Here is a 23114-nt window from a genome sequence, read left to right as displayed (position 1 = left end):
GCAAGTACAATTCTAAGCCCTGGATATAAAGCAGTTATATCTACAGTTATATCTATATCTGTAGTCTGACTACAACAGAGACTTAATATCATTGATTTTGCATTCCTTGGGACAGATAGTGTGTCAGTAAGCAAATATATAATGTCAAGTGTTGTTAAGTTCTGTGAAGAAGAGTAAAGCAGAGACAGCACATGTAAAATGGTGGAGGGTGCTGTTTTAAAGAGAAAGGGCAAACCTCTGTATGAGGAATTGACATTGGAACAGAGGCTATAATATAGGGAGGGATGGGGCCCTGAAAACGTTAGGAAGAAACTCTTTGTGGGGAGAGGTAGCAAGTATAGAGGTCCTGAGAAGAGAATCTGTTTGATGTGTCCAAGGGATGACAAGAAGGCCTGTGTGACAATGCATTGAAGGTGAAGAATGGTAGGTGGAAGGGAATGAGGTTGGAGAAGGGAGGCCAGGGCTGCATGGTGATTGGTGATAGGCCTCAGTCCATGTGGGTTTCTGGATTTTCCTGTGAGCAGGGAAACAGTTGAAAGGTTCTGAGTAGGACATGATGTGAAATCATTTATTTTAAAGCAATCTCTTTGGCTTCTGGCAGTGAATAAATTATAGCAGGGATAAGCATGGAAGGGAGGGACTTGTGTGGAAGCAGCTATAGAAGTGAGAGAGGGTGATGACTTCAGTAGAGAGAATTGTGAAAAGTGAGAGTTATGCTTAGGTGAGAAATTGAAGGTCGAGCCTTTTGGGTTTTCTGATGGTTGGATACAAGGCATGGAAAAACGAGAGGAGGGGTGCCCGGGTGGCTCAGTTGGTTAAGTGTCCATCTTGATTTTGGCTCGGGTCATGATGAGGGTCTTAAGATGGAGTCCTGCATCAGGCTCCACACTGGGTGTGGAGTCTACTTGAGATTCTCTCTCTCTCTCTTTTTTTTTTTTTTGAGATTCTCTTTCTCCCTTTCCCCTGCACATGTGCGCCTTCTCTCTTTCTCTTAAAAAAAAAAAAAAAGTGGGATCCTTGGGTGGCTTAGCGGTTTAGCGCCTGCCTTCAGCCTGGGGCGTGATCCCGGAGTCCTGGGATCGAGTCCCATGTCAGGCTCCCTGCATGGAGCCTGCTTCTCCCTCTGCCTGTGTCTCTGCCTCTCTCTCTCTCTCTCTCTCTCTCTCTCTCATGAATAGAATAAATAAATAAAATCCTTAAAAAAAAACGAGTGGAATTGTGGGGCAGGTTTTCAGTCAGAGTAACTGGGTGGTTGGAGGTGCCATTTAGCAACATGGTAAACGCTGGGAGAGTTCCTTTTTAGATGTGTAAAATGTGAGAGTCCTACTTGGTGGCCTAGTAGAGATAGAGTATAAACTTTACCTAGAAGATAAGCTTATAGCTCTGTAACACAACCTGAGATTTTTAAAGACTCAATCCTGTGAGTCCTGTAATACAACTAACATCAGTTCTTTGAACCCAGGGACATTGTTTTTTTTTTTTTTTTTTCCTCCCTTTCTGTTTGTAACATGTATTATAGTACATGATCTGGATTATGTTCTCACTGATGTTTTTGTTAAGAACCCACAGAAATGTTGCCATAGTTTTGGCCATTGCTATAAACACGCCTGTTATTCCATTATATTAGGCTTCTGTATCATTTTTATAAGAATTATAACAGAAACATTCCTTTAATAGACTCTTGTGACTTAATTGAATCCGCCAAATGATACTTAGTTTTTAAAGTGAGTCTAGCAAACTACTTAATTTGTTAATGTGTCAGCAGTAAATTTTAAATGACTTTGTAGGTGGGAATCCATGTATGAATAATTTTCTCTTTACAGTGGGGCCGAAGTGGAAGTATGCTTTTGCTATCACTGAGTAATTCTATTTGAGAAGGCTTAACTTTTGTGGCCTAACAGTGTGTAAATAAGCATATGATAATTTTTGAAGCAAAAGTCTTGTTTAAATCTTGCAACCTTATCTAGCAGTAATTACTGTGTATTTACTGTTCACTTGGGAAAGTGAGAATACTTTATAAGTGGGAATTTTTGTTTTCTGATATTATTAGCATTAACCTTATTTTGCAAGTTAGCATACTACATCCAAGTATATTTAAATTGCCTTAAGAACAGATGATTAAAGGTGGAGATAGCATTAGAATATAGTGTTTTTAAGGATACTCTGGGGAAAGCATGGATATATGATAGCAGTATTTAGACAAGCAGATGACATTTCATTACTGTGTTCATGTTAGCAAATAGTGATTTTGTAAGAGAAATATAATGGAAAGTTTTGCTACTACTCAAGGGTCTAATTATTCCTTTCCTGTACAGGAAGATTTTCAGTCAATGACATATGGATTTAAAATGGCTAACAGTGTGACAGACCTTCGAGTTACAGGTAAAACAGTTTATAAGATGATTCACAGGTTTTGTATTTGGATTTATATTTCCTCTTTAAACTCATCATCTCTCTTTTTAGGCATGCTAAAAGATGTGGAGGATGACCTGCAAAGAAGAGTAAAGGTATATTTCTTTTCTCTTTGTTTTAGTATAGGATTTTTGTATTCTTCTAAATGTCAAGTTACCTTAGCTAATTACAAATACCGAGTGTAAGGAGGACCAACAGCTTCCTTTCTATATGCTGTGCCTTTTTTGCAATTAATTTGAGGACAGCTAGAGGAAGTTGTTTCTGGTGAATTAATGTCCCTTTCAGGTATTGAAATTTTAACCATTTTTTTGCCACTGTTTTAGAATTATAGTATGCTCTTTTAAGAATAGCATAATATTCTAGAATTTTAAGTTCCTCAAAGTTAAGGACTGTCTTCTTCAACAGCTATTACAAGGTCTGCAGCACAGTAGAAGACCTCAGTAAATGGTCGTGTCCCAAATCTGCTGAAAACCATGGTTATCAAAGCAATTTTATATTACCACCTTATTGTTACCATAAATAGTTGATGTTTATAATTAAGCAGCAAATTAGGCAATAAAATGCATATAGTGCCCTATTTTTAGGTGAGGAAAATATAGCTTAAAAGAGTTAAGTAAACTGAGTCTCCTGAAGGGCTTGCCACTAGGGAGTGGCAGCGCAGGGCTCGCTCCCGAATCTTCTGCCATATCTTCCTGTACTACTGCCCTACAGTTGTCAAAGTAGCCAGTCACAGTTATGCTTTACAAGAGGTTTTGCATGTTAGTGTGGAACAGTCAGCATTTACCACGTGATTTTATTTTTATGATGTGATTTTTGTAAAGGTTACTGTTTTTTTCAAACAGGGTTAGTATTGAGAACATCAAGACTTTCAATTAATACGTCCTTTTAAAAAGAAAACAATATGATGTGTCATGTACTTATTTCATTCTTTTGCTTTTGATGTTTTTAATACCTTACTCTTCTATGTGATCTTTATAATTTATATCAAAATGAACTTTTTGTATGTAGTATTAATAGGGGGAAAATAAATACTAGATACAGCTTTTTTCTCCCAAATATTTTTCTTAAAAATAGATTCTTGTGTGTACTTAACAAATTAGGTTTAGCACTTTACCTTGTATTTTTACATATTTGTGTTTATTTTAATTCACATTTTTTAAAATTTTAGAGTACTCGAAGTCGACAAGGAGAAGAAAGAGATCCAGAAGTTGAACTGGAAGTAATTGAACTTATTTTCTGGTAGATAATATGAGAGAAGTCTACCTCTTAATGTTGTAGTTTTATGAACTGCGTTATAATTTATGGAAGCCCTTTTTAAGGTATTTCTTTAAAAATTGGACATTGCAAGGGATTTTATTTCCCTTGTACTTTTTTTGATAGAATGATAATACAGCTCTTTCAAATTCATGATTTCAAAGCTCTTCAGTATTCCTGTGAGGTAGGAAGAAAATGATTTTTTACAGATGATATGTCAAAACTTGGCAAAACTCAAGAACTTGGACAGTATGAAAAGTACTGAACCTTTGTTGAGATCTGTAATTTTCTGATGCTGCTTAAAGAATCTTTTTATCAGTCCTATTTAAAATGCTAATTAAATTAGTTTTTGAGATAATAGTCTAACTTCTTAAGGAAAAATCCATCCCATTGATACAGAGCTTTATATTTCTATTTCAATAGAACAAACTTTTTATTTTCTGCAGCTCATTTTTCAGGCATTTAAAATACTGTTAGTGAAGGTGTTTGTAATATAGTAAGTTATTAGCTTTGAAATTTAGGACTTATAACACTATATTTTAAAATGAAATTCCTTTAACAGACTTTGCATCTTTTAACTTCTAGTCCTTTCTTATTTTTTAGCACCAGCAGTGTTTAGCAGTATTCAGCAGGGTGAAATTCACTCGAGTGTTATTGACAGTGCTTATAGCCTTTACTAAGAAAGAGGTAAGAACATTTACTGTAATCTATTTCAGTGAACTTTTTGTGGGGGCAGGAGAGAAAGCAGGACATGGTGCTTTTTTTTTTTTTTTTTTAATTTATTCACGAGAGACACAGATAGAGGCAGAGACCTAGGCAGAGGGAGAAGCAGGCTCCATGCAGGGAGCCTGATGTGGGACTCAATCCCCAGACCTGGGATCATGCCCTGAGCCAAAGGCAGATGCTCAATTGCTGAGCCACTGACATGGTGCATTATTCAAGTAGTTCTGAAACTTATCCATTGAAACACCTCCAATCACACATATACGGTGTTTGGTATATTTCATATATATTTTATATATATATATATTTCCTATATATTTTAGAGATATTAGATAATTTTCTCAAAAAATCACAGGAATTTACATTCTACTCTATAACATATCCATATCTGTTGATATCTAAAATAGTGTTTTATATTACATATTAGGGGTACAATAATAGAAACTGCAATTGCTTGTGTATAGTCCTACTTTGTGAATTGAAAAGGAGAAAGCAAAAATCAGAATTTTAGGTAGACTTCTTTCATTCAGTTCAATAATTAACTGTTGGATTTGTGTAGAACCAAAAAAGCTCTAGATGGTGAATATTTTTTCTTCATGTGTATTTGCATTAACTCAAATCAATTATAGACTAATTTGTGGATAATTAGGAAGTGGTGAGTAGAGATCCAACCTTTTACAATTGATCTAACTTCTAAGTCTCTTTTTTCCTGCTTTTTAAATTTCACCTTAATGAATGGCATAGTAGAAATGTTGCAATTTTCCAGTTGACTGCAACTCAGTTTTTTTCCTTTCTTTTTTTAAAATATAAGACAAAGAATAAGCCAAAGATGTTTCCTATTATTTTTAAATGGCTCCTACCAGAACAGAAATGGGGAAAAAAAAAATTTCTATCCTAACAGGATCTGAGCATCCTGTAATAAGTGAATAGTTTGTGAAAACCGATGTCATTATAACATTTAATTTCATTATTGTTTATAGGATTTTCCTATTTAATGTATATCTTTCAGTGAAAGAATATGTAAGAATGTTTTTGGTGATTTATTTGCTAGACCAGTGCTGTTGCAGAAGCTCAAAAATTGATGGTTCAAGCAGCAGATCTTCTTTCTGCCATTCACAATTCATTGCATCATGGCATCCAGGCTCAGAATGATACTACAAAAGGAGGTAATTGTTTTACTCTTCCTCTTTTTTTTCCTTACCCATCTAGAATGTATAGAGTTTGGTTTGTTCTAAAATTTCTTTTAAGTCCATCTGTTTGGACCTCGGAATGTCTAAGTCCATAGACTTTTTATATAAAGTGTTTATGCTTTCCTTTAAAATTTATTATAGACCAGAAATTGGACTATAAAACTTGACTATCTCCTGTTTATTATGGTTTGGGCTGTGAATATTTAATATCTGATGATCATTCTGTAATGTAAGCAATGCATTCTTTTTTTTAAATCACCTCTTCCTTTACTCCATTGAGACATCATCTCTTCAGTTACATAGTATTTCCTGAATAGTTGGCCTATACCCTCTGTGGTCTTCTTGCACTCATACATACCTCTGTATAACATTTTTTTAGTACATCATATTATAATTGTTTACCTGTTTGTCCTTTCATGACAATATTTCAGGTCAGGAACTGTCCTGTTTGTGTTTCTTTACAGAGTTGGCACATTGGTGGTAGATTGTATTTATGAAATATTTCTTAAAATGAAAGAATAATGTACCTTTGTTGTATAAGTTGCAGCAGAGTTAACATTTTAGATAATATGTAGCAATTTTGATTCTTAAAACTCATTATAAAGAGATATTTATATTTTAAATTGTACACTTTTAATAAGATATATGTTAATTATATCTCAGAGTTGTGATTAAAAGAGGATGGAGCAATATTTTCAGAATTTGACTGGAAGAATGGTTTTTAATCTTGAATTCTAGTTTCAGACTGTCATTTAATTGTGAAGAAAAATAATACTAGGATTTAAAGTCTCAAAATTAATCTCCCAGAAGTTTTTGAAGGTATTACTGGTATATGTGTTCCATTAAAACAAGGGACTAAGGGGATTCTGGGAAAGGTGGCAGAGTAGAAGGATCCTAGGCTTACCTTATTTTAGAGATACACTTTATAACACCCGTATCAGTGTAAATAACCCAGAAAACAACCTGAAGACTGGCAGAACAGACTCTCCACAGCTAAATATAGAGAAGAAGCCATATGGAAGAGCGTAGGAGGGGCAAAGACACGGTCAGAAACTGAACCTGAATCCCAGAGCTATCTCCAGGAGTGAGGAACACTGAAGGTAGCAGAGAGGGAAGAGGAGTAGACCCCACATGGAGGCATGAGGGACCTACACTGGAAAGATGAATTGCCATAATATTTGGCTTTGAAATCCAGAAGGACTCAACTTCTTGCGTTTTTAAAGTCAATGGTGCTTAAGGCCTGAAACTTTAAAAGCCATCAGGCTCAGCTCTAAGGTAGAGGGCAATAGGAAACTGAGTCTTTGCCTTTCAAGAGACCGCATGACAATCCCACTGAGATAAAGCATAGAAGCAGCAGTTTGAGAATTTATTTGGGTAAGGGGATGGTTTCTAATCTTGAAATGAAATTTATTTTCTGGGCTTGGAAGTGTGCTGCAGGGACAGGAATCCTTAGGAGATTTCTCTAAGAACAAAAGAACAGATGGGTGCCATTTCCCTTCCCACCTACCCAGCCGAGAAGCACACCAGTGGGAACCAGTGGTGCACTCTCCACCTAACTTGTTAAGAGCACATCCCACCCTCATGCTCTTCAGACCCCTCCAACACACCCCTTACAGTTTTCCCAAAGCTACTATATCACCACATCAGACTGGCACAAAGGTTGCTAACACTGCATGCTGCTCCTTGCATTCACTTGCATTCCCACCCCCATCTAATACATCCTCAATTGAAGTTCATTTAAAGTGGCAACACAAGCATGGCAGTGTACAAGCATCCCCAACGGGGTTTAGCACCCCTCAGAGTGACTCCTGCCCTGGGGAGAAGGTAAGAAATCACACACATTGATCCAACTGTAGCCCCACAGTGGGTTGGGGACATACATAGGGTCTGAAAGCAGGCCCCAACCCACCAACAAGAAGCTAAGGTGATGACACAGGTAAAGTGGTCTGAGTACTATGTGACCACAGCTCTGGCAAATGCCTAGTCTGACCCAAATCAAGCCCAAGGCAGCAGACTGGCCCATAAATAACACAGGGACTAAACCCTGCTCACAGCAGACAAAGAGAGCCATTGTAGACGATTGAAGGTAAACATGGCACCGTCACAACAGTAAGGCACACACAACACACATAGGAGACACCCTGAAGCACGAGGTTCTGGTGAACAGAGGACATTGTACTGCAGGGCACCACAGGGCCTCTTCATAAGGCCACTACTTTTTTTTTTTTTTTTTTTTAGGATTTATTTATTTTGGTGAGAGGGTAGAGGGAGAGAGAGTCTTAAGCAAACTCTGCACTGAGATGGAGCCTGACACAGGCCTTCACAGATTGAACGCTGTCGGGCTCCATCTCCTGTCCCCAAGATCACAACCTAGACGAAACCAAGAATTGGACACCCAACTGACTGCCACACAGGTATTCCTCATAAGCCACTATTTTCCAGAGTAGGAGACAGCTGACTTTTCTAACACATAGAAACAGACATAGAGGTTAGACAAAATGAAGAGATGGATGAATATGTCCTAAATGAAAGAAATGGATGGAATCACAGCAAGAGACCTAAGTGAAACAGATATGTAATATGCCTGATAGGAAATTCAAAGTGATGATCATAAAGATAGTCACTGGACTTGAGAAAAGAGTGGTAAATCTCAGCGAGATCCTCAACAAAGAGATGTAATACAGAAAAGAAGCCATCAGAGATAAAGAGCTCAGTAACTGAAATTAAAAATACGCTAGAGGGGGGATCCCTGGGTGGCGCAGCGGTTTGGCGCCTGCCTTTGGCCCAGGGTGCGATCCTGGAGACCCGGGGTCAAATCCCACATCGGGCTCCTGGTGCATGGAGCCTGCTTCTCCCTCTGCCTGTGTCTCTGCCTCTCTCTCTGTGACTATCATAAATAAATAAAAAAATTAAAAAAAAATACGCTAGAGGGAATGAATAGTAGACTAGAGGAAGCAGGAGAACAGATTACTGACCTGGAGATCAGAATAATGGAAGGCATCAAGCCAAACAGAGAAAGAAAAAAGAATAATGAAAAATGAGAATAGATTAAGGGAATTTAGCAATATTGTCAGGTATAACAATATTCACATTATAGGGATCCTAGAAGAAGAGAGAAAAAAGGGGGAAGAAAATTATTTAAAGAAATAGTGTGGAAAACTTCCTGAATCTAGGGAAGGAAGCAAATCCAGACCCACGAAACACAAAAATTCACCAACAAAATCAACCCAAGGAAATAGTCACCAAAGACATATCCTAATTAAAATGACAAAAAGTAGGGATAAAGAGAATTTATGAAGCAGCAAGACAAAAGACAGTTATATACAATGGAAATCCGATAAGGCTGTCAGCTGATTTTTCAGCAGAAACATTGCAGGCCAAAGGGAGTGGCATGATATATTCAAAGTGCTAACAGAAAACAAAAACCTGGAACTGAGTCTGTCCCACAAGGCTACCATTCAGAATTGAAGGAGAGATGAAGAGTTTTGTAGACAAAAGTTAAATGAATTCCTCACCACTAAGCCAGCTCTATAAGAAATATTTAAAAAAAATTTTTTTATTGGAGTTCGATATGCCAACATAAAGCATAACACCCAGTGCTCATTCCACCAAGTGCCCCCTTCACCGCCTATCACCCAGCCACCCCTATCCCCCCGCCCACCTCCCCTTCCACTATCCCTTGTTCATTTCCCAGAGTTAGGTGTCTCTCATGTTCTGTCACCCTCACTGATATTTTCACTCATTTTCTCTCTCCTTTCCCTTTATTCCTTTTCACTAATTTTTATATTCCCCAAATGAATGAGACCATATAATGTTTGTCCTTTTCCGATTGACTTATTTCACTCAGCATAATACCCTCCAGGTCCCTCCACATCGAAGCAAATGGTGGGTATTTGTCATTTCTGATGGCTGAGTAATATTCCATTGTATACATATACCACATCTTCTTTATCCATTCATCATTTGATGGACCGAGGCTCCTAACATCATTTGGCTCTTGTGGACATTGCTGCTATAAACATTAGGGTGCAGGTGTTCCGGCATTTCATTGCATCTGTATCTTTGGGGTAAATCCCCAGCAGTGCATTTGGTGGGTCGTAGGGCAGATCTATTTTTAACTCTTTGAGGAACCTCCACACAGTTTTCCAGAGTGGCTGCACCAGTTCACATTCCCACCAACAGTACAGGAGGGTTCCCCTTTCTCCACATCCTCTCCAACATTTGTGGTTTCCTGTCTTGTTAATTTTCCCCATTCTCACTGGTGTGAGGTGGGATCTCATTGTGATTTTGATTTGTATTTCCCTGATAGCCAGTGATGCAGAGCATTTTCTCACGTGCATGTTGGCCATGTCTATGTCTTCGTCTGTGAGATTTCTGTTCATGTCTTTTGCCCATTTCATGATTGGATTGTTTGTTTCTTTGCTGTTGAGTTTTATAGATTTTGGCTACTAGCCCTTTATCTGATAACGTCATTTGCAAATATCTTCTCCCATTCTGTAGGTTGTCTTTTAGTTTTGTTGATTGTTTCTTTTGCTGTGCAGTAGCTTTTATCTTGATGAAGTCTGAATAATTCATTTTTGCTTTTGTTTCTCTTGCCTTCATGGATGTATCTTGCAAGAAGTTGCTGTGGCCAAGTTCAAAAAGGGTGTGGCCTGTGTTCTCCTCTAGGATTTTGATGGAATCTTGTCTCACATTTAGATCTTTCATCCATTATGAATTTATCTTTGTGTATGGTGTAAGAGAATGGTCTAGTTTCATTCTTCTGCATGTGGATGTCCAGTTTTTCCAGCACTGTTTATTGAAGAGACTGTCCTTTTTCCAGCGGATAGTCTTTCCTGCTTTGTCAAATATTAGTTGACCATAGAATTGAGGGTCCACTTCTGGATTCTCTATTCTGTTCCATTGATCTATGTGTCTGTTTTTGTTCCAGTACCACACTGTCTTGACCACAGCTTTGTTGTACAACCTGAAATCTGGCATTGTGATGCCTCCAGCTATGGTTTTCTTTTTTAATACTCCCCTGGCTATTCAAGGTCTTTTCTGATACCACACAAATCTTAAGATGATTTGTTCCAACTCTCTGAAGAAATCCATAGTATTTTGATAGGGATTGCATTAAACGTGTAAATTGCCCTGGGTAACATTGACATTTTCACTATATTAATTCTTCCAATCTATGAGCATGAAATATTTTTCCATCTTTTGTGTCTTCCTCAATTTCTTTCAGAACACTTCTGTAGTTTTTGGGGTATAGATATTTTACCTCTTTGGTTAGGTGTATTCCTAGGTATCTTATGCTTTTGGGTGCAATTGTAAATGGGGTTGACTCCTTAATTTCTGCAGTCTCATTGTTAGTGTATAGAAATGCCACTTGTTTCTGGGCATTGATTTTGTATCCTGCCACACTCTTAAATTGCTGTATGAGTTCTAGCAATCTTAGGGTGGAGGCTTTTGGGTTTTCTATGTACAGTGTCATATTATCTGCAAAGAGGGAGACTTTGACTTCTTCCTTGCCAATTTGAATGCCTTTTATTTCTTTTTGTTGCCTGATTGCTGAGGCTAGGACTTCTAGTACTATGTTGAATAGCAGTGGTGAGAGTGGACATCCCTGTCGTGTTCCTGATCATAGGGGAAAGGCTCCCAGTGTTTCCCCATTGAGAATGATATTTGCTGTGGGCTTTTCGTAGATGGCTTTTAAGATGTTGAGGAATGTTCCCTCTATCCCTACACTCTGAAGAGGTTTGATCAGGAATGGATGCTTTATTTTGTCAAATGCTTTCTCTGCATCTATTGAGAGGATCAATAGGTCCTTGTTTTTTCTCTTGCTGATACGATCAGTCACATTGATTGCTTTATGAGTGTCAATTCAGCCTTGCATCCGGGGATAAATCCCACTTGGTCATGGTGAATAATCTTCTTAATGTACTGTTGGATCTTATTGGCTAGTATCTTGTTGAGAATTTTTGCATCCATGTTCATCAGGGATATTGGTCTATAATTCTCCTTTTTGGTGGGGTCTTGGTTTTGGAATTAAGGTGATGCTGGCCTCATAGAATGAGTTTGGAAGTACTCCATCTCTATCTTTCTGAACAGCTTTAGTAGAATAGATATGGTTTCTTCGTTAAATGTTTGATATAATTACCCTGGGAAATCATCTGGCCCTGGACTTTTGTGTCTTGGGGGCTTTTGATGACTGCTTCAGTTTTCCTCCCTGGTTATCGGCGTGTTCAGGTTTTCTATTTCTTCTTGTTCCAGTTTTGGTAGTTTGTGGTTTTCCAGAAATACGTCCATTTCTTCTAGATTGCCTAATTTATTGGTGTACAGCTGCTCATAACACGTTTTTAAAATCGTTTGTATTTCTTTGGTACTGGTTGTGATCTCTCCTTTCTCATTCATGATTGTATTAATTTGAGTCTTTTCTCTCTTCTTTTTAATAAGGCTGGCTAATGGTTTATCTATCTTATTCTTTCAAAGAACCAACTCCTGGTTTTATTGATCTGTTCTACAGTTCTTCTGGTCTCTATTTCATTGAGTTCTGCTCGAATCTTTATTAATTCTCTTCTGCTGGGTGTAGGATCTATTTGCTGTTTTTTGTCCAGCTCCTTTAGGTGCAAGGTTAGCTTTTGTATTTGAGTTCTTTCCAGTTTTTGGATGGATGCTTGTATTGTGATGTATTTCTCCCTCAGGACTGCTTTTGCTGCCTCCCAAAGATTTTGAATGGTTGTATCTTCATTCTCATTAGTTTCCATGAATCTTTTAATTCTTCTCTAATTTCCTGGTTGACCCTTTCATCTTTTAGAAGGATGGTCCTTAACCTCCACGTGTTTGTAATCCTTCCAAACTTTCTTGTGATTGAGTTCTAGTTTCAAATCATTATGGTCTGAAAATATGCAGGGTATGATCCCAATCTTTTGGTATCGGTTAAGACCCGATTTGTGACCCAGTATGTGGTCCATTCTGGAGAAAGTTCCATGTGCACTTGAGAAGAATGTGTATTCAGTTGCGTTTGTTCATAAAGTTCTGTAAATATCTGAAATCCATCTGGTCCAGTGTATCATTTCAAGCTCTTGTTTCTTTGAAGATGTTGTGCTTAGAATACCTGTTGATTGTATTCACTGTGTTCAAGTCACCAAGTATAAGTGTATTATTATCTAAGTATTGTCTTAACTTTGGTTATTAATTGATATACTTGGCAGCTCCCACGTTAGGGGCATAAATATTCATGATCCTTAGGTCCTCTTGTTGGATAGATCCTTTAAGTGCGATATAGTGTCCTTCTTCATCTCTTACTACAGTCTTTGGGATAAACTTTAATTTATCTGATATAAGGATGGCTACCCCTGCTTTCTTTTGAGGACCATTTGAATGGTAAATGGTCCTCCAACCTTTTGTTTTCAGGCTGTAAGAGTCCTTACTTCTAAAATGAGTCTCTTGTAGACAGAAAATAGATGGGTCTTGCTTTTTTATCCAGTCTGAAACCCTGCGCCTTTTGATGGGGTCATTAAACCTATTCACATTCAGAGTTACTATTGAAAGATATGAATTTAGTGTCATCATGATACCTCTTCAGTCCCTGTTTTTGTGGATTGTTTCCTTGGACTTCCTCTTTCTTTTACAGAGTCCCCCTTAATATTTCTTGCAGAGCTGGTTTGGTGATCACATATTCTTTCAGATTCTGCCTATCTTGGAAGCTCTTTATCTCTCCTTCTATTCTGAATGAAAGCCTTGCTGGATAGAGTATTCTTGGCTGCCTGTTCTTCTCATTTAGGACCCTGAATATATCCTGCCAGCCCCTTCTGGCCTGCCAGGTCTCTGGAGAGGTCTGCTGTTAACCTAATACATCTCCCCATAAAGGTTAGGGATCTCTTCTCTCTTGCTGCTTTAAGGATCTTCTCTTTATCTTTGGAATTTGCAAGTTTCACTATTAAATGTCGAGGTGTGGAACGGTTTTTATTGATTTTGGAGGGGGGATGTCTCTCTATCTCCTGGATCTGAATGCCTGTTTCCCTCCCCAAGTTAGGGAAGTTCTCAGCTATGATTTCTTCAAATACACTTTCTGGTCCTCTGTCTCTTTTGACGTCCTTGGAACCCCAATTAAATGTAGATTTTTCCTCTGAGGTTGTCATTTATATTTCCCTTAACCTATCTTCGTGATCTTTTGTTTTTATCTTTTTTCCTCAGCTTCCTTCCTTGCCATCAACTTGTCTTCTATGTCACTCACTCATTATTCTACCTCGTTAACCATCATTAGGACCTCCAGTTTGGATTGCATCTCATTTAATTGATTTTTAATTTCAGCCTGATGAGATCTAAATTCTGTAGTCATGAAGTCTCTTGAATCCTTTATGCTTTTTTCTAGAGCCACCAGTAGCTTTATAATTGTGCTTCTGAATTGGCATTCTGACACTGAATTGTAATCCAAATTTTGTAACTCTGTGGGAGAGTGTACTGTTTCAGATTCTTTGTTTTGTGGTGAGTTTTTCCTTCTAGTCATTTTGCTTAGTGCAGTGGCCAAAAACAAGTTGTACTGGAATAAAGGAGAAAAAGAGAGAAAAAAAGCGGGGGGGGGGGGACATACAGTAAACAAAAAACAAGGGGGACTATCCTCTGATTCTATATACTGTATATCCCTCGACTTCCCCTGGAAGTTTCCAGTGCTGCTTGGTCAATAACTTGCTTCTCCCTTGTCCTTCCATCTGGTCTTCTGAGAGAGGGGCCTGCTGTGCTGATTCTCAGGTGTGTGCACCTGGGGGAGCTGTCCAGCCCCTTGCCAGGTGCATGGCTCAGCGGGAGCTATTTATCCTGTGAGGCCCCTGCTCAGTCCCAGGTACAAGGTGACACCAGGAGGAACAACAACAGTCGCAGCAGCCAGCTTTCCAGCTCTGGAGTCTGCTCCCGCAGTAACTACCGCTGCTCCAGTCCGCAGGGGCCTGGATGCCCCGGGGGCGGGGGGTGCCAATCTGCACCGACCGGCGGCAGGAGTGTCCTTGCTGCCTGGTGGCCTCCTGGCCTCCGCCTGCCCCAGGGGGGGAATGCCAGATCTTGGGCTGTGTCCCCCGGTGCCCTGGGCTCCGGGGCCTGCACCGCTGAAATCTCGCTTCCAGGGCCGCACATCCCCCTCCCCATGGAGCCGCTGCCTGAGCTGGGGCACGCTCCCGCCCTTTAGGGAGCTCAGCCTGCAGTGTGTGGCACGCTCTCCCCCCGGGGCGCAATTCCTCTCTTAGTGCCCCTGGGAGCCTGAGGATATCCCTGCCCCTCCTGGGATCCTGCCCGAGTTCCGTCCGGGAATATTCTTAAAGTTTCTGCTTCTCCGGGACTGGGCTTTTCTGTCCTGGGGGCACTCGCCTCCTGGCCTTAGCCTGGCACGGGCTAAGCATCCCCCTTGGATTCTTTATTTCTTTTTTTCTGTCTTCCTACCTTGATAGAAGCGCGAACTCTTCTCACTGTAGCATTCCTGCTGTACTCTCTTTAAATCTCAGGCTGAATTCGTAGGTTTTCAGGATGATTTGAAAGTTATCTAAGTAAGTTGGTGGGGACAGGTGACTTGGGGACCCTACTCTTCGCCAGCTTGCCCTGCCTCTCAATTGCTCTATAAGAAATCTTAAGAGGGAGTCTCTGGGTAGAAAGGCAAAGACCATAAGCAGGAGTAAGAAAAGTAGGAAGCACAAGAGTTGTAAAATCAGTATATCTTTAGAAATGATCAAGGGATTCACCAAAAAAGGATGTAAAGTAGGACACTACATACCTAAAATGTGGGAATAGGAGTGAAAATTTACTGCTTTTAGAATGGCTTCAAACTTAAGTAGCCATCAAATTAATATAGATTGCTATGTACATAGGTTGCTATATGTAAACCTAAGGTTAACCATAAACCAAACACCAGTGATAGATACACAAAAAATAAAGAGAAAAGTATCCAAATATATCAAACTATTCTAAGAAATAATAGAGAAAAGAAAACTTCACTAAGGAAAACAAACTATGAAAGAAGGGAGCAAGAGAATAGAGAACTACAAAACCAACCATAAAGCAAGTAACAATAAGTACATACCTATCAATAGTTACTTGGAATGTAAACAGACTACACAGACCATTCAAAAGACATAGGATGATAGAATGTATAAAAACCAAGATCCATGTGTATACTGCCTACAAGAGACTCATTTCAGACCTAAAGACACATGCAGATTGAAAGTGAAGGGATGGAAAAACACTTATGAAGCAAATAGAAGAGAAAAGAAAGTTAGTGTATAGCAATACTTAAATGGAACCAAATAGACTTTAAAAAAAGAGACTATAACAAGAGACAAAGAAGGATACTACATAATCAATAAAGGGAACAATTGAACAAGAATAAAATAATTTTATTTATGCACCCAAAATGGGAGCACCCAAAAACATAAAGCAGCTATGAACAAACCTGAAGTAATCAATAGAAAAACAATAATAGTACGGGACTTTTAACGCTTCTCTTACATCAATGGATAGATAATCCAAATAGGAAATGAATAAGGAAACAGTGGCTTTGAATTGACACTTTGGACCACATGGATCTAACAGATATATTTGGAACATTCCACTGTAAATGAGCAGAATGCACATTCTTTTCCTATTTATTTATTTATTTATTTATTTACTTACTTACTTACTTACTTTTATAATTTATTTGAAAGAGGGCAAGAGAGTGATTAAGCAGGGAGGAGGGGCAGAGGGAGAGGGATGAGCAGGCTCCTGGGCTGAGCAGGGAGCCTGACATGGGGCTTGCTCCCTGGACCTTGAGATCATGACCTGAGCCAAAGGGTGACATTTAAACAACTGTGCCACCTAGGTGCCTCATTTGAGCCAGACTCATCAAAAAAGGAGAAAGGACTCAAACAAAATCAAATGAAAGGGAGAAATAGCGCTACAGAAATAAAAAGGATTATAAGCAAGTGTTATGTAAAATTACATGCCACGAGATTGGAAAAATCTAGAAGAAATGAATATATTCCTAGAAACATACAAACTATCAAAAATATCTGAACACACTAATTACCAGCAACAAAACTGAATCAGTAATCAAAAAGTTCCCAACAAAAAAAAAATCTACGACCAGATGCCTTCATTGTTGGATTCTACCAAATATTTAAAGAAGCGTTAATACCTATTCTTCTCAAACTGTTCTAAAAAAACAGAAGAGGAAGGAAAACTTCTGAATTCATTCTATAAGGTAAACGTTATCCTGATACGAAAACCAGATAAACACACTATAAAAAAAAAAAAAAAATTACAGGCCAATATCTCTGATGAACATAGATGCAGAAATCTTCAACAAAGTTATAGCAAACTGCCCCCAACAATATGTTAAAAAACAAAAATACTTTCACCATGATCAAATGGAGTTTATTCCTATAATGAAAGGGTGGTTCAGGTTCCCAAATCAGTTAATATGATATATAAACAAGAGAATAGATAAAAACTATAGCATCATTTCAAAAGATGCAGAAAAAACATTTGACAAAGTACAACATCCATTCATGATAAAAACTCAAAAAAGGTTTAGGGAGAACTTATCTGAATATAATGATAGATAGATCAGTGGAACAGAAAAGGGAGCCCAGAAATAAACTCACAATTATGTGGTGAATTAATCTTTGACAAAGTAGGCAAGAATATGCAATGGGAAAAAGTCTCTTCAACAAATGGTATTGGGAAAAGTAGATAGCTACGTGTAAAAGAATGATACCGGACCACTTTCTTACGTCATACACAAAAATAAGCTCAACATGGATTAATGATTTTACTGTGAGACCTGAAACTAAAAAGTCTTAGAGTACAGGCAGTATTTTCTTGACATCAGCTGTAGCAACATTTTTTTGGATAGGTCTCCTGAGGTAAGGGAAACAAAAGCAAAAATAAACTATTGGCACTACATAAAATTAAAAAATTCTGCACAGCAAGGGAAATAATTAACAAAAAACAACTTTCTGAATGGGAGGAGATATTTGCAAATGACATTATCTGATAAGGAGTTAGTATCCCAAATATATAAAGAACATATACAGCTCAACACTTAAAAAAATAATTCAATTAAAATTGGGCAGAAGACATGGACATTTCTCCAAAGAAGACATCCAGATGGCCGACACTTGGAAAGATGCTCAGCGTCACTCATCATTAGGGAAATACAAATCAAAACCACAATGATATGCCACCTCACACCTGTCAGAATGGCTAAAATAAAAAAACACATGAAACAACAAATGTTGGTGAGGATGTAGAGAAAAAGGAACTCGTACATAATAAGCAGGAGTACAAACTGGTGCAGCCACTGTGGAAAGCAGTATGGCTGTTCCTCAAAAAATTAAAAATACAGTTACCATATAATGTAGTAATTACACTACTAGGTATTTACCTAAAGAAAAAAAACACCAATTCTTTTTTTTTTAAGATTTTATTTATTTATTCATGAGAGACACAGAGGCAGGGACATAGAAGGAGAAGCAGGCTTCATGTAGGGAGCCTGATGTGGGACTTGATCCCAGGATTCCAGGATCACGCCCTGGAAGAATCATGCCGAAGGCATATTCTTAACCGCTGACCCACCCAGGCGTCCCGAAAACACTAATTCAAAACGATATATGCACACCTGTGTTTATTGTGGTATTATTTACAATAGCCAAACTATGGAAGCAGCCTGTGTCCATTGAGAGATGAAATGGATAAAGAGGTTTTTTATACACACGCATGTATTCACACACTGGAATATTACATTGCCATAAAAAAGGAATAGGCCCTTCCCATTTGCAGGAACATGGATCTAGAGGGTATAAGCTAAGTGAAGTCAGTCAGTCAAGGTAGACATATACCATATGATTTAACTCAAATGTGGAATTTTTTAAAAGATTTTATTTATTTGAGAGAGAGCAACCAGCAGGAGGAACAGAGGGAGACTCTGCTGAGCACAGAGCCCAACATGGGGCTCAGTCTCATCACCCTAAGATCATCATGACTTGAGTTGAAATCAAGAGTTGGACACTTAACCAACTAAGCCACCCAGGCACCCCTCAGAGGTGGAATTTAAGAAACAAATGAACAAAGGAAAAAAAGAGACAAATAAAAATCAGGCTTATAAATATAGAAAAAAAACCTATGGTTACTAGGGAGGAGGTGGGGCAGGAGGAATGGGTGAAATAGGTGAAAGGGATAAAGAATACACTTATTGTGATTAGCGCTGATTAGTGCATCACATTTTTGAATCACTATATTGTGCATCTGAAATTAATACAACACTATTTTAATTTTACTGGAATTAAAAATAGTAAATCAAGAAAAAGAAAAGCAATGGATTTGGGGAATGAGCATCCAGCATGAGAGCATAATGAATATCACCAGGGTGATTATCCAGTCAGATCACCAGATAGTAACTCAGCACTACATCAAGTACAAATCCAGCTTGGAAAAAGTCACAGGGCTCTAGGGGAGATGTCTTAAACTAGATACAAAACTTGTCACCAGTAAAATGAATGCAATAACTATTGTGTTTGATATAGTAAAAAGTTTAGAGAATGGGCAAAGGATTTGGGGTTGAAGACCGTGATTAACTTCAGAATAAATCTGAGTTATTTCCAGGTTTGCAAAGTTTTCACAGCCCAGATAAGAATGTCATTTACATAATGGTGCACATGCCTGAATATTAATCATAATAAAATTATGATTTAACTGCAGTAGAGACAAGGGGACAGAAGTGTATATGTACATATAATTTATACATGCTTATCGTATACATATACAGAGAGGCCTATTGTTGTGGATGTACTTGTGACAGAAACTTGAGTTTACTTTTTTTTTTAATTGAGATACAGTTGTAGTGTAACAGTTCCAGTGGTGTATAATAATGATTTCATATTACTCTTAATTAAAACACTTTTCTTCTTAAAAATCCATACACACACAGTCCACATGTGTCATGTGTGGGTATAATCCAGAAGACTTCTGGTTTTTAGGTAGGAAACCGGTTTTGCTGCTTCTCCTCTCTACAACCAAATGAAAACTATAAAGAACATGAAAAACAGAATCCTCCCAACTTGCTAAAAAATAGGAAACCCTTATAATCCAAAAGAAAATAGAATGACTGAAAAATAATAATAATAAAATAAAAAGTGCTGGCAAACACAGTAGGAGCCTCCCAGATGAAGGAGAACATTAAGAATGGATTCCAAGATTTTTTGGGTGTAAACATTAGCAGACCAGTAAAGCACATGTTTTCCAAAGTAGTAAGTGTAATCTGAAGGACAAAATCAGGGATTCTTTTGGAATAATAGGTAAGAGTGGGGTATTGAAATCAGCTGTGGGAACCTGTCTGATTAGGGCTGCAACAGAGACCGTGCAAATGTGCTAAAGATGTTACTCCTGCAAGATAGGAGTCTAACAGTCTATCAACTGGTAATCTTTGTTCAGTAAAGGAGATAGAAAAGTAGGTAACTTCTTTTGCTTGCTCACACAGGCACATCATATGGGGCTTAACTGCAAGTCAGTGAGCCTTCCTGTTAGTCTAGAATACTATTCTAACTCCTCAGGCAAATTGACTCAGGAAGCATTCACTCAATATAATATTTAAAAAGCAACTGCACAGTATTTATACACAGATATTCTAGAAAATTAATGAGCAAACAAGAAAAACAAAAGGCAGATGAAAAACACCAGAGACATTTTTTCTGCACAATTTCAAAGAATATATTTTTTAAAAATTAAGGAACTTCTATAAAACGACCACAAGCGGAAATATTAAGAGTAAAGTAAGAAATAATAACAAAGTACCTGTGAGCAGGAAGGGTTTAGGTAAGGAAAAGAAAAAAAAAACCCTGAAACTGAACAGCTCGGGCGTCTGGGTGGCTCAGTTGGTAAAAGTGTCTGCCTTTAGCTCTGTTCTTGATCCTGGGGTCCTGGAATGGAGCCCCACATCAGGCTCCCTGCTCAGTGGGGAGCCTCTGCCCTCTCCCTCTGCTGTTTCCCCTGCTTGTGCACTCGCTTGCTCCCTGTCTCTCTCTGTCAAATAAATAAAATCTTTGGGAAAAAAAAAAAGTGAAACACCTCACTGAAAATAGTAAAAAGTATGCTACACATTGGTGAAAAGTTGTAAAGGACATGGAGATCAGGACTGAGGAAAAAACTAGCAAAATGAAAGTGAATAAAGATATCTGAAGTATTAGAAAATAATAGCCAAAGAGGATTCAGTATACTCATAATTGATATTAAGAGGATAACCAAATAACAGAACAGGAAAGAAAATGTTTAACACTTCTAGAAAGAAGCAAACAAAGCTACAGGTTTAATTTGAAGGCTATAATGTGTCCAATGCAAAATTGATAAAGAAGTATTAATTATTAGGTATGTCCTAGTAAGTTTTACTTTAGATATAAAGCCACAATTATGTGTACATCCTGACCTCAAAGTCCTTCACATCAGCATTGAACACATAAAGTAGAATGGTACCTAAAAGTTCTTGAGTAAAGAACTTTATATATCTCTTTAAGTGATCTAAGAATTTTGTATCTCTTAAGTGACCAGTATTTTTACACTTGTAAGAACTCGAAATAATCTTCCTATGACTTTCCTGGCAAAAAAAAGATTAGAATAAAGAATGAAATTTAGCTTACTGGGCACCTGGGTGGCTCAGCAGTTGAACGTCTGCCTTCAGCTCAGGGCGTGATCTCATGATCCCAGAATCGAGTCCCACATTGGGCACCCTGCATGGATTTTACTTCTGTTTTTGACTCTCTTTTTTTTTTTTTTTTTTTAAAAAAAAAGACACATTTATTCAGCGTCATGATCAGACTATTACATTTAGCAATCAACAGCATGGGTGCAAAAAAAAAATCTACATTAAAACCCTTTGTTGGAATGCTTTACACTTTCCACAGAACAGAAACTAAAATAACCTGTTATACAATTAGTCACAAATACAGTCCTCGAGTTTTTTGCCCATACACATGAGTATTGTCTAAAACATGTCTTCTTTGTAGCAGCTAGGCCCTGCCACCACTGTGCTTGGCTGAGTTCACAAATCTGTTGTAACCTGTAGCTTCCCTGTCACTTCTCTGGCTCTCCTCTCCTGCTAAGCTTTGTTTCCTGGCAGTAATTAAAACCTTCTGCCACTGCCATAGCTGCTGCTGCTGCTGGAACCGCCATAGCCACCTTGGTTTCGTGGTTTGGCAAAGTATTGGCCTCCACCACCATAGGGGCCAGAGCTTCTGCCTCCAAAATTTCCTCCTTTCATGGGTCCAAAATTGGAGGATTGATTGTTGCAATTGGCAAAATCGTTATAGCTTCCGCCACCTCCAAAGTTGCTTCCGTCATTACCAAATCCGTTATAGCCATCCCCACTGCCACCGTATCCACCACCACCTCGACTGCCACCGAAGCCACCTCGACCACTGAAGTTCCCTCCACGACCAAAGTTGTCATTCCCACCAAAACCACCTCCACGACCACCACCAAAGTTTCCAGAACCACTTCGGCCTCTTTGGACGAAGCACTAGCCTCTCTTGCTTCGATAGGGCTTTCCTCACTTCACAGTTGTGGCCATTCACAGTATGGTATTTTTGAATGACAATCTTGTCTACAGAGTCGTGGTCGTCAAAGGTCACAAAAGCAAAACCTCTCTTCTTGCCACTGCCTCGGTCAGTCATGATCTCAATCACTTCAATTTTCCCATACTGTTCAAAATAATCTCTTAGATGATGTTCTTCAGTGTCTTCTTTAATGCCACCGACAAAAATCTTTTTCACAGTTAAGTGGGCACCGGGTCTTTGAGAATCTTCTCGGGAGACGGCCCTCTTTGGTTCCACGACTCTTCCGTCCACCTTGTGCGGCCGCGCGTTCATGGCCGCGTCCACCTCCTCCACGGTGGCGTACGTGACGAACCCGAAGCCTCTGGAGCGCTTGGTGTTGGGGTCTCTCATTACCACACAGTCCGTAAGCGTCCCCCATTGCTCAAAATGGCTCCTCAGACTCTCATCGGTCGTTTCGAAGCTCAAACCTCCGATGAAGAGCTTCCGCAGCTGCTCGGGCTCTTTGGGAGACTCTGACTTAGACATGACGGCGGTGGGAGGGGAGACTTTCACGATGCTTACTCGGCGGCGTCCAGGGGCAGAAAGGAGTAATCTAACGAACGTATCTCTGTTTTTGACTCTCTTTTTCTGTCTGTCTCATGAATAAATAAATAAAATCTTCTGGGGAAAAAGAAACAAAATTCAGCTTCCCAAGGCATAACTAGAAAAGCTATGGCGTAAAGAATGAGCAGTAAGCATTAAATCCATTTCATTGTAGAACTGTACCAAAAACAGCTATGGAAATTGATTTAACTAAATATAACTTACGTATCTTTAACCTTCACAACATAAAAGTAACCATTTAACAAAAGCCAAGAGATAAAGGGGAGGAAGAAGACTTTTCATATTGCTTGTGTCCAAAGACCCTAGTTAAGAGGCAATAAATCTATCAGAAATATTAGATAAAAACATACAAAAGTAACTGATGATGATGGAGATAATT

General features: G+C 38.6%; 1 protein-coding gene across 5 annotated transcripts in view; it reads left to right on the top strand.

The window, feature by feature from the left end:
- NAA35 (N-alpha-acetyltransferase 35, NatC auxiliary subunit) overlaps positions 1-23114 on the top strand; it is a 106359-nt gene that overhangs the window by 38271 nt on the left and 44974 nt on the right. For all 5 annotated transcript variants that reach the window (XM_055311996.1, XM_055311993.1, XM_055311992.1 and 2 more), the window contains exons 7-11: positions 2316-2382; positions 2464-2507; positions 3581-3631; positions 4270-4353; positions 5441-5555. In XM_055311996.1, coding sequence (XP_055167971.1) covers positions 2316-2382; positions 2464-2507; positions 3581-3631; positions 4270-4353; positions 5441-5555 — 361 coding nt within the window. The remainder of the gene's footprint in view (positions 1-2315; positions 2383-2463; positions 2508-3580; positions 3632-4269; positions 4354-5440; positions 5556-23114) is intronic.

Source organism: Nyctereutes procyonoides, unplaced genomic scaffold (assembly GCF_905146905.1).
Source record: "Nyctereutes procyonoides isolate TBG_1078 unplaced genomic scaffold, NYPRO_anot_genome, whole genome shotgun sequence".
NCBI classification, from domain to species: domain Eukaryota; kingdom Metazoa; phylum Chordata; class Mammalia; order Carnivora; family Canidae; genus Nyctereutes; species Nyctereutes procyonoides.
Note: the sequence above shows the minus strand (reverse complement) of the source record. Positions and strands in the feature narration are given on the sequence as shown.